Consider the following 12982-nt stretch of genomic DNA (forward strand, 5'->3'; position numbering starts at 1 on the left):
GCAAGAAAGGTGATTTAGTGTTTGTAGAGGACGATAAAAGGAAAAGAACAGACTGGCCTATGGGTCGTGTGATGGAAACATACCCAGGAAAAGACAACAACATCAGAGTGGTGAAAGTAAAAACATGTAGTGGTGAACTGTTAAGACCGGTTCAAAGAGTATTTCCAATGGAGATAGCCAATAAAGAATCTATCTTCGAACTTAAAACTACTGAATCATCCAAATCTTCGAGAAATACTGGTAAAATGAATGATTTAGTAATTGATAACAGAAACTGTGAACTTGAAAATTCTGATAAAAACATTCAGTTTAGTAGATATGGCAGAAAAATTGTGAAAACAAAGAACTTAATTAGTTTAATTTTGTTTCAGTACCACTATTATTTGTTTTCTTTATTCCTTTCTTTGAATTTAAATTTTGTATACAATTTGATTTTCCAGTTTAGTGAATTAATCTCTTTACTAGTATTTTTCAGAAAAGAATTTTTTGCCTGTTCTTTAAAGAATGTAAGTTTGCAGAATATTAAGTAAGTTAAAAATATTCAACATATTTGTTACGCCTAGGTGAAATTGTTGATTTTGGCAAGATTTAAATTACTCATCTTATATTCGTATTTCAATTTTCATTTCAGAATTGTTTTGATTTTTTCATACTTTGTCAAAAATCAAAAGGTGGGAGAAATGTTACAACTCGAACGCGAAATGAGCGAAAGTTTCTCTTCAGCCAGTGGCAACGGGAAGTCGAAAAACCATCTCGGAAGAGAGCGGTCGCTCAGTCTGTTTCTCTCGATAGAATTTGATACGAAGGGGGACAATCCGTATCTTTTGATTTGAAATTAATCTCGAATTATGTATATATTGTAATATAAAAGATGTGTGTAAATAAAAGTCATTAAGACTTAATTGAAGTAGTGATTTGAATCGAATATAGAAATCGAAAGCTCTCCCAAATAAAACTATGGATTTTAGAAATGACACTGACTGTCTGCTTGGCATTACATCTCAAACCAAGTTCCGATGAATAGGCCGCTAATAGTATGCATGCTGCATGCTTTGTTCCAGCTGTCTTGAAATCATACTTCAAAGAGCGAGTACATGTCAAACCGAAACATTCACCTATTTTATATCCCTGACGCCGACCTGACCTGTCATTATTTATTTTATTTTGCTTTCATCACCGCATGTTTATGAATACACGACAGCTTCAATAACTCATGCAGTGATGTCTAAATCTTTTTTTTTATATTAATAATTGAATAACAAGAGTAAGGCAACCTTTTCTGCTAGCATTACGCTTGGCGATGATTATAGATTTTTGAAATGCTCTAAGAAATGTTGACGAGGAAAATTTCAACAAAAATTTCTTTTCATATCCTAAAAATAGATTTTGTTAATGAAACTCATAGGCCAAAAGACTAAATTTAGTGCTATTTTAATTAAGAACAATTGATGTGTTAGAACTTAGGAAGGCACAATAAACCCAGAACCGAGGCAGAATTTAAGGAAGACACAATTTTTGGAATTTGGGGAAACACTGAGCGGCAAAATTAAGGGATGAGAAGTTTTTTATAATTTAGGCGGGAAAGCACTGGGATCCAAAGTTTAGACGCATCAAAAATTTAGAACTTAGGAAGGCGCTTTGTAACAGAATTTAGAGACTGCTAGCGTCGGCCCTGGATAAAGCCTTAAGTATATGTGGGAGTTTATTTATTCAGGACTCAGATTAGTTTTAAGCATGTGCAAGAAATAAACGTAGGTATAGTAAATAACTAATGCAATTCAGGCTTAATTCAATACGCAATAGGGGCAAGGCAAAATTTAGTGGAACAACTTAGCTTTCGTCGCCAGTCTTGTGATACACAGCCAATAATGTATAACGGACGCTATTAAGCGAGACTAAAATTATCTTAACTGATTCTAAGGTACAGTCAAAAGTCGTTAATTCGGACACCCGTAATCCGGAATAATCTATAATCCGGACCTCAAAGCTAAAAACTTTCTGCACATGCGCCGCGTTGACACATGCGCATAGGTGTTTACGCGTGCGCGTAAGACCTTTACTTCTGCGCATATGCGTGTGCGCAAGCGCAGAATACGTTTTCGCGTGCGAGTTTAATGTATAACGGACGTTATAAGCTAAAATTTTCTAATTATCTATTTCAGTTAATGTTGATGATTGTGTTGTTCCTTAATCTTCGAATTGGATGCGGCTTATTATTTTTTGCAGACTGTAAGAGCAATTTTATAAAAGTAAATTTGAACTTTCGATTATGTCAAATAGAATTTCCGATGCTGGAGCTCCCAAAGTATCTACAAAACGAAAGTATGTTTCGATGTCCATCAAACAAAAAGTGGAATTGCTGCAAAAAATAGATAACGACATGAAGAAGGTGACAGAGATGTTAGTGAAAGCGAAAAAATTTCGATTAACAAGTTAGTCGGTATTCTCGGCACAGCAATTACGGGACTTGAACAACGGAACTTTGTAACTGAACAAGAAATTATGTCTGTTTATAAAATTAAAGAGAAAGTATTATCACATAAAAAGAAACAACTTACATTGAAAGAAATGTTTAATAAAGTAAACAAATAAATATTAAGTTTTTTTTTTTTTTTTTTTTTTTTTTTTTTGTAAATTTTGATACCCTTTAGATCATAATTGTTCTTTATTTCATAAATTACGGTTTCATATTTTTAATTTTATTATTTCTGCATGCTATCTTACGAGATTTAATCGATAATCCGGAATCGCCGAAGTCCCGACGAGTCCGGATTAACGACTTTTGACTGTATTTCAGTTAATGTAGCAGACTGCGCTGCTCCTTAATCTTCTAATTTGATTCAGCTTATTATTTTTTGCAGACTGTTATTGTTACAGCAATTTTATAAAAATTAAGCTTGAACTTTCGATTATCTCGAAAAGAGTTTCCAATTCTGGAGCTGCCAAAGGATCTACAAAGCGAAACCATGTTTCAGTGTCTATTAAACAAAAAGTGGAATGCAAAAAAAAAATGGATAAAAGCATATCCGTCTCAAAATTATGTGAGGAGTATGGTATTGGAAAGTTAACTGTATATCATATAAGAAAAAGGAACTTTTTGAATTTTTTATGGGAGCAACTTAAACAACTTACATTGAAAGAAATGTTTAATAAAGCAAACAAATAAATATTAAGCTTTTTTTTTTTTTTTTTTTTTTTTTTTTTTTTTTTTTTTGTAAATTTGGTTACCCTTTAGATCATAATTTTTCTTTAGTTCATAAATTACAACTTCATATTTTTAATTGTATAATTTCTGCATGCCATTTTACCAGCTTTAAATTGATGATCTATTATCCGGAAAAATCCGAAATCACCGAAGTCCCGACGAGTCAGGATTACGGACTTTGTACTGTATTATAATTTTTCCAAATTCTTTCATAATTTCATTAGTGTCCCTGAAGCTCTTAATATTGTTGGAAATGATATGATTAATTCAGTGTTCAGAACTCTAGTCACACTGCATGTTAACAATGCTGTATAAGCCTTTTAAGGCATATCCTTTCCTGACTTTATTAAAACTAGGTCAGTAAAATCAGTATCAGTATCAGTTAGAAAAAAGAGGGTATTCAGGAATTCTGTTATGGGGCAGTTGGCTAGTTATTTGTTTAGCTGGTGTCAAACTATATTTTCGACAAATTAAGCATTTCCCTAATGCTCTTTTTTACAATTTATCTATCTCATGGAATCCAAAATCTAGACTTAATTTTGGCAAGCATAAATGTAACGTGACTGTGAAAAATTTCATTATGCTCTCTAATAATAATTAACTCTGTAAGTTTAAACCGCTTATGAAGAAGCACAGGGTGTACCCCATTCTTTGTAAATGTTCCTTCTTCTAATCTTCCTTTTATGCATGCACACCACTACTGTCAAAAAATGGAACTAAATTCAAAAGGGAAGATTCTTTAGAAATTGACCTACCATTTTGGTTGTTCTGTAATTCCAAGTTAAATCCAATGCTTTGCTCATGTTTTATCCAGTCTTTACTTTGAAGTTCCACTGCTGTGAGAGAATCTACAACCATTTGTTATTAAGTTTATTAATAAACCATTTAACTACTGCAGTTATTTTTTGAACCTTTAATGAACAACTGTGTTTCCTTATATCTAAAATAAATTTATAGTTTTCCCTTTTTAGCTCAAACTCTACATCTTTAGGTTTAAGTCCTCATTTTTAGTAGGCCGGAATTCAGGTGGGTGGTTTAACCCTTTGACGCGCGGTGATCGCGCCTGAGTGAAAATCAACTGATTACTGATCTTTTACCTCTAAATAACACAAAATGACTACAGAATTATGCATGTTTTAGGTCTTAGTTCTTCAAATTGGATGCCTTTTCAAATTCGTTTTCAATGAGACAAAATAACTTTCTTTTATTAATATAAACAGCTTTAAATTTCAAAAGTTATTCATCGCACATAATGATTTCTATCATAAACAATAAAAACAGCAATAATTAAACTGCATATAAAAAAAAACCCTCTATATGTACAGCATTTGCTTTGTGGTTTCAGGGCGGGACCACTGCCCCACTAGAGCATTGTGTCACAATGCTCAGAGGCCTTGAAACAACAGTTCTTCACAATGGCGTTTGCTTGCTTCTCAAATAGAAATGTTTATTTTTACCCGGATATGGATAAGGGGTTTTGAAATCACAGAGTTATTTTATTACTAAACAATACATGCACCTGCCCAGTAAAAAGGTCTTTCTTTTCCAGAGACTTTTTCTCTGACCTCAACACACTTGCTCCCCAAGCTAGTATTGTGATTTTATAAATTATTTCCTGTGGTTTAAATTTAATGTAAATATACTTTGCTGTAATTAAAAATAGAAATCGCTTAAAGTTTTATTTAAATAAAAAATATTTTCTGAATATTTTGAGACGAAATACGAATAAAATAAGTATGAATGGGAAACGAATGATCCGTACCAAAGCCAAAAAGACCAAGCCCCCCCCCCATTAACATAAAAAAACCACAAATTTCACGTGCCAGATGAAAAGAAAGTAAATAACGCTGGACATATACCAGTGAAATTTAGATCCAATCAGTGTACATTTTGTAGCACAAGGAAGAACTTCATAGAAGAAGATACATGTGCGAAACGTGCAAATGTGGGTCTATGCATGTACCAAAAAGACAAAACATGCTTTGAAAGTGTCACAAAAAATATTTGCTCTTTAAAATTTAAAAAAAAAAAAAAAAAAACACTGTCTTTTTATCCTTATTTTACTCAGTTTTTTAATCCATGTAGCCAAACGTCCTTATTATGTAGGTACTCATACTTTCACTGCTATAGAAAAATTACATAAATGTTTATTTTTTAATTTTTTCTGACGATTTAGTTTGTAAAATAATGTAAAATATATATATATTATGCAGTTCTTACATGCATTTTTTTTTTTTTAATTTGTAAATTTCGTCATTTATTGGAAACGCGCACGGAGAAAGGTAGGTTTTTTTTCCTACTTCCTAGGTACGTTTCAAAGTCCTAAACGCGCGGTGGTTTCACAGTGCGACCACCACCCACAAAACAATGGGCAAGAGTAGATTTTTTTTAATTCATATATTATTTGTCTCTAGGATCAAAATATTCAATTTCTAGAGTTTTTAGTTAAAAAAATTATAAAAATAATATCGCGTGCGTCATAGGGTTAACCAAGATGGAGTGTGTTACCAAAACTGGTTTGTAGCTAGATTTGCAGCAGAAATTCCTCCGGATAGGACGTCTTACACCAGAAGAATGTACTTACACCAGTCTGAAGGATTATTAAATCTAGTTATTGGTATCTGACAAAGATTGAATTTCTTCTATTCTATTTTTATGAATGTTTTATATCGACTCGGATGTCCCTAAATCAAATTAATGCAAGTATCGAATCTGGCTCAAAAGTAATTTGATGCACTAAATTTAAGACATCTGCTTATTTAATGGGATAATCTTGTGGATAATAAAGCCCCTATTAACTCAAGTCTTCACAGTGTAAGACTTTTTAGATGAGCTACACCATTTTTAGAAAAAAGAAAACTAATAATTATTCTCCTGTTTGCTGATATATCTGGCTGATACAGTGCTGCTGCATAAGCTAAAAGAGATGAATCTAAAAAACATTGAATTTCAAATGAAATAAATTTACAATTCGAATTTGAAATATAACATCTACGAGTCGGGAGTTTTAATTGCTCAACTTCACTGTACCACAACTGCCACTTGTGATCCAATTTGGTTGGAAGTTTATTGTTTCAATTCAGATCATGACTTCATAATTCTTGAAGGATCCATTTCACCTTTATGATGAAATTTTCCAGAAATCCGATGGGATCATAAATATGATCCACTACTCGAAGAATAAATCTTTTAAAAGCAGTTCTTTCACATTGAAAGAAATACTGTCCGCGTCTGGGTCCCCAAACCAGACCTGTCTTTTGTCTTCCTGTCTTTTGTGTGGTGAATCAAGTCCTTGTGCTTGAGCTCCTCATTGATGTCGAACTCAGCATCTTTCCATAGCTCTCAAAGATTGATGGAACTGGTTTTCCATTTTTGTAATAACGTGTTACCTCTTTTAAGAATTTGCACCCTTTCAGTCATAATCCTTGAAGCCACTTGCATGTTTTCTTTGTCTCCCATTAAATCATCTTTATAAAACCATTTTGGTAATAACTTGTAAGTATCAGGAAATTCCTCTTTACATTTGACAAAATGATATTTCAGAGGTGCAGCTGATAAACACTAACTTCGTTTTAAACCAAATAAAAACTTTACTGCAGTTCATTTCTTGATATGAATTAGAACTGATGTCATTAGTCCTGAAGAATTTGGTAACATTTCTATCACTAGGATCGATCAAAATTAGTAAGTATGCTTGTTTTATATCAGCTAAGAAGGGGATTTTGTTCTGCCAAAACCTTAAAATAATTTCAAAGAGATTTGGATGTAAATTTAGTCCTTTAAATAAACAGTCATAAACTGAAAGCTATCCTCCTTCATAGGAAGATCCAACAAATACAATTCTAAGTTAATTTATAGATTTGCCCTCACGAATGACCACATGGTAGGGTAAGTAGAATGAGTATTCAAAATATGATACTTCATTATATTCTCAATGATACTTTCCTTATGATACTCATCAATTACCCTTTAATCCTTAAAAATAGATGTATAATTTTGTTATGTAGAGAAATTATCTGATAGCGTTATAAAAATTAGGTGAATGATTTTATGATTTATGGAAATCTTAATTTTTATTTGATTATGAATTATTTATTTTAAGGCTTTAATTTTGGGGAAAAACAGATGCTTCTGGGAATATTATTTAGTTTAAAAGAGTATTATTTATTTTCCTCTATTTGCAAATCTTGTACAAACTTGTATTCATTGTGAAAGAAGCAGGGAAAGGGAGGCAATTTTTGCCAAGTCATGATTTTGCGCGCTTTGTCCTTTAGAATGTTCGAGAAAGAATTTTCATTGTTAGTTGACCTTAAGAGAGGAAAGTACGTGACAGAAAGGTCAAAGGTTGCTACTTGTCTTTCAATGTAAGTCATTCAGGTTTTTGGCAATTGAGGGTCCGGTTGTTGGCTAAGTGAAGAAGGGCGCGCATGCGCGATCACCCTTATTTCCGCATTCTGGAGTTGAAAACGAAGATTTTGCCATAATTAAGGGGGCGATAAGTGAAGCCATAGTGGGAGCCCGTTTTGTGAAAGAGACGAAGGAAATTCGAGTTGGATTCACACTTTTTGGCTCACTCTCTGACTGACTCTCTGACTTTCGGGCTTGCGGGACTTGTGGACGTTGCTCTTGAAAACCGGCTTGAAGGAGATAGATGTAAGTGACTACGAAAGGTGTTTTCCGGCGGGGAGCGGCAAATATGCTCCCCGGCCGCGTTTTGGTTAAGAGGACTCTCTTACTTACTGACATTTTGACTCACTCACTCTTGGACTCGCGCACTTACTGGTTGGCTGGACTTGTGGATGTTACTCTTGAAAACAGGTTGAAAAGCGAGAGAGAAGATGTAATTACTAAGAAAAATGTTTTCCCGGCGGGGAGCGGCAAATATGCTCCCCGGCCGCGTTTTGGTTAAGAGGACTCTCTTACTGACTGGCGGGTGGAACTTACTTGGGACGTTACTCGTGAAGCTTGCTCTTGGCATGAGTAAGAACAGGCGAGCCGTAATTGCCTAGAAAAAACGTTTCTGACCTGAAGCTGAAAACCCTCTACCTTGCGGCGTGCTGGTAAAGAGGCTAAATTTGAACGAGTTACCTGCGTGTTGACATAGGACTTTCAGGACCAAGCGGATAGCCGTCCTGGGCAGCAGTGCTCCTGTTTCTGTTCTACAGTGGGAATTGGCGCCTACATTTTTAGAACCAGTGTCAAGATGAGCCCGGCCGACATCAACGCTTGATAAGATACGAGTCCTCCACTTCAAGATGTCCCCTCAAGATAAGTTTTATTTTTTTTAGTGTGTTTGAACTTTAGGCAAGCTGTTCAAAAACGTCCTTAGCAGTAAAAACAACGTCGAATCTAAAATTTAACTCTCATGCCTTAAATTGTTTCCCTTTCCTTTCTTTTAAATTACCAGACAAACATTAAGTTTTTTTTTATGAATTTAAATGAAAAGACTCTCAGATGAGGTTAAGATTTTTCTTATTGTGATGTAATTGAATAAACTGATATTTAATCTGGAACCTCTTACAGTATGTTTTCTTTATATATTTAATATGTTTTTCCTATATTTCTTGTATATGTTTTTCTTATGTTTTCGATCCTCTCACGGCGCGGTCCCGGGATGCATTTTTTTTCACAACGCAAAAATGCTATACACGTTTCACTATACGATCACTAAAATTTTGTTAGTTGGAAAATTCTTAAGAGTTTAGTTTTCCTCCCTAAGAGGAAGTAGAAACCTTTTCACGGCAAGTAGTTTCATATTTAACATTTAACATATAGGAATTTCAGATATAACATGGTACCTTGAAATAAAGCTATTTAACCTTGGAAGTCGAAACTTTCTTCTATATAACATTGGTGCCGTGAAGTAAGATTCATAACATTATTTCCCGGCCTGAACTTAAGCAATTTAACAATTTCTAAATCTCTTAACCAACCAAAACTTCAAAGTGTTTCTGAGCCATTTCTGTAGTATTCACTAATTTCTCCTACATACCTGATTTCCACAGCAATTTTACGCAATACAGTCAAAAGTCGTTAATTCGGACACCCATAATCCGGACCTCAAAGCTAAAATCTTTCTGCGCATGTGCCGCGTTGACGCATACTCATAGGCGTTTTACGCGTGCGCGCAAGACATTTACAATTGCGCAGAATACGTTTTCGCGTGCGCGTTTAATGTATAACGGACATTATAAGCTAAAATTATCTAATTATCTATTTCAGTTAATGTTGATGATTGCGTTGTTCCTTAATCTTCGAATTGGATCCGGCTTATTATTTTTTGCAGACTGTAAGAGCAATTTTATAAAAGTAAGCTTGAACTTTCGATTATGTCAAATAGAATGCTGGAGCTCCCAAAGGATCTAGAAAACGAAAGTATGATTCGATGTCCATCAAACAAAAACCGAATTGCTATAAAAAATGGATAAAGGTATATCCCTTGTTTATCTAACCGTTCCGAAATCTGTTTATCAATTTAACGTTGCTCTGCGCGGGCGGGGGGGGGGGGGTCGCGGCGCGCAATGAACTGGAAGTTGATCTGTCACCGCTATCGTTATCTTCAGAGCAGATATTTTTATTTTATTCGGCTTATAATTCCTTACTAAATGTAGTATTTAATCTCGATGTACTCCGTCCTTGATATGATTTAAATCAAATTCCTCGTCATTATAAATATCGCGAATACAAATCAAATAGTTTTCTGGTTGCAATTTTCTAATTTCGGCTATGCGTAAGGTACGCATGCGCGCGTTGAAAGAAATGTTTAATAAAGTAAACAAATAAATATTATGCTTCTTTTTTTGTAAATTTTGATACCCTTTAGATCATAATTGCTCATTATTTTATAAATTACGGTTTCATATTTTTAATTTTATAATTTCTGCATGCCATCTTACCAGATTTAAACTGATGATCTATAATCCGGAAAAATCGATAATCCGGAATCGCCGAAGTCACGACGAGTCCGGATTAAAGACTTTTGACTGTATCTTCCTCAAGTATTTCAATATCAAGTATTTTCTATTGTATTAAATTCAAACACGTTTTACTTTTCTTCTTCTTTTTATTTTTTTTTTTTTTTTTTTTTTTTTTTTTATTTTTTGTTATTTGTAATACCTAAACTTTCCAGTTCCCAGAAATGCCTGAGTTCAGCTGACATAGAACTTTAGTCACCCCAAACCAAGTTTACGAAAGTAGTTTTACTCAAATCATCACATTTTATCTGCAGAAACCATCCAAATTAAGTATTTACAACTACTATTGAAGAATTTAACCTTTCAAAACCTTTTGTGAAATTCCAATAAAAATCTGATTCTACCAGCAAGGAAACATCATTATCACAAAATACTTGACTATATCCACACGTTAAAGTGAATCCCTTTGCCTTCATATTACCACTTCATTTCCATCTAAAATATTTTGCAATTGGACCTGCACTCTATGACAAGTTTACAACCAAGGATCTTTTGCTCCAAATGAATAATTCTTTAATGTTTCTGGCTCTAGACGTTCCACTCCTTAGACACTCCACATACTTTTTCACTCCTGTTATCAAACATTGCAATAACTATATCTGATGATTTACAGCCAATGATTACTGTTTTAACATACTGCAACAAAATCATGTTCCAATCATTTACAACTGAATTGGAAATAGTAGGTTGAATTTCTATTTCCTTATGCTTTTCTTCTTCTGGGTTTGAATTAGATCTGCATTTGCTAGAATTTTCAAATTTAAAACAAATAGCATTGGCATGTCTGAAGGAACACTGTTTTGTGTTACATTTTTTTGCAAAACAATGTGTCTTACACCATAACAGACATTTCCCTTCCTTAAAATTAATTTATACCTTTTTTTGCTGCATGGTCATATTTTCACATTCAGTCTTATAGTGACTTTGACTGCAGAATAAATAAACTTTTGAATTTTTGCCATCAACATGTTGGTTGCCATGACTTGCAACCGAGGAAGTTTTGTTTTTGATTCAGAAATTATTTTGTTTATGTTCGTTCAGATAAAATTTATTATATGAAGATAAATTATTCGACCGAATACCAATCATTTTTTTTCTCTTACAGGGATTGCATTATGTAAAAATTTCATCAATTCCTGTAAATCAAGACAGTTATTTATATTTTGCTTAAAAAATTCAAGAGTCAATTCTCCTGGCAGATTGTAATAAATATGCCACGGGACATTCTACAGATTAAACTTCTGCATTTTCTTCTGTAGCCTCTACTGGATTTCCCCCTTTCTTTTTCTTGGAAAACTTGTCACCTATCTTATTAGAATGTTTTCTAATATCACATAACTAATAGAAAGTGAATGATATATATTTTATGCTAATATGATTTATTTATTTTAAAGGAGAAGTGGACACACGATTTACATTTTGCAGTGTAGCTAGTTTGGCTTTGTTGGTAAGTAAATTTCATCATCTTTAATTTAAAATATTTTTTTCAAAGTTTTTTTTTTTTTTTTAGTTAAAACAGCAATAAAAGAATATTAGTAAATTATTTTGAATTTAAGATTTTTAATTAGTAATAATAATAATTTGCGCACTTTTAATCCATCTACTTCACAGCAGCAAAATGTTATTTTTTTTTATTATAATATTTTTATGTATAAATATGCTAGGAAGTTTTTTGGAGAAATCTGTAATAAAAGTATAGAAGCATATCATTATTACATCCTTTATTAAGTTGTGTAAATTTGTAATATAAGTCAGAAATGTACGAGAAAATACTCGTATATAAATATGACAAAGGCAGCTGCCTAGGGTTATCTTTAAAGGGGCCAACTAATTCGTTCTTTCAAGTAATAATTAAATAAAGCATATTTATCTTTAATTTATTATGCTGAATTTATACAGGTCGCCAAATGCCCTAATCACTTAGGGTGTCTAAAATGTTCAAGCCTGGCATGATATGATGCGTGAATAGCAACATTTTTATAATTTACTAACACTTCTGTATGTTCTTGGTTAACTCAAGATGAGCAATATAAAACGATTCCTTACTTATAGAAGTTCAAGGGTTCCCCCATCCCCCCTTTTTTTCCCATTTTGATTATTAATATAAATGCATAATGAAATTGATTGTGTTAAATTTTTATGTCAGGATTTTAAATTAAGGTAAAATATAGCTTCAGAAATAAACTAAATTGCAATTTTACTTGCGTTAAGATTTTAAAAAATGTAAATATATTGTGATAACTAAAGACCAGGGCCGTTCCTAGGCCATTGTCTACCTATGTACTTTTTAACATTGCCTCCCCCAAATTTAAAAAAAGTGCTCAATGCAGAGGCGTAGCTAGGGTTTTCGGCACCCGGGGACAGCTGAAGATTTTGTGCCCTTTTCTCTGTGCCAAAATTGGAAAACATTTCATTCTAAAATTTCGTAACATCAATTTTGCGCCCCCTGAATGCTGCGCCCAGGGACAGATGTCCCCCAGTTACCCCACCCTAGCTACGCCACTGCCTCAATGATTAATAAAATTTTTATTTCATACTCACCAAGTACTTACATATGACAATTTGTATAAAACGTACTACTTACATATGACAAGTACTAATTTAATGAATTTAACATATTTAGGCGTAGTATCATGAGAGTCCAGCTGCCCCTGATTTTGGCCGCCTGCATACTTTTTTGCGCTGCACCCCCGCTAGGAACGGCCTTGCTAAAGGCTCAGAATTAAACATTGTAAGGAAGAAATAAAATACTATGCTTTATGTCGATTTATTACTGTAATGCATATTTACATCAATTTAATCT

The 12982-nt window shown here is 33.4% G+C and overlaps 1 protein-coding gene across 3 annotated transcripts in view; it reads left to right on the forward strand.

Annotated features, from left to right (window-relative positions):
* The window catches only part of RabGGTb (geranylgeranyl transferase type-2 subunit beta), a 181312-nt gene that overhangs the window by 128330 nt on the left and 40000 nt on the right, over nt 1-12982 (forward strand). For all 3 annotated transcript variants that reach the window (XM_085820869.1, XM_085820879.1, XM_085820874.1), the window contains one exon: nt 11574-11626. In XM_085820869.1, the coding sequence (XP_085676995.1) occupies nt 11574-11626 (53 nt within the window). The remainder of the gene's footprint in view (nt 1-11573; nt 11627-12982) is intronic.

This window comes from Stegodyphus dumicola, chromosome 1, assembly GCF_044657685.1.
Source record: "Stegodyphus dumicola isolate Sdum_Otavi_A_Nest chromosome 1, ASM4465768v1".
NCBI classification, from domain to species: Eukaryota; Metazoa; Arthropoda; class Arachnida; order Araneae; family Eresidae; genus Stegodyphus; species Stegodyphus dumicola.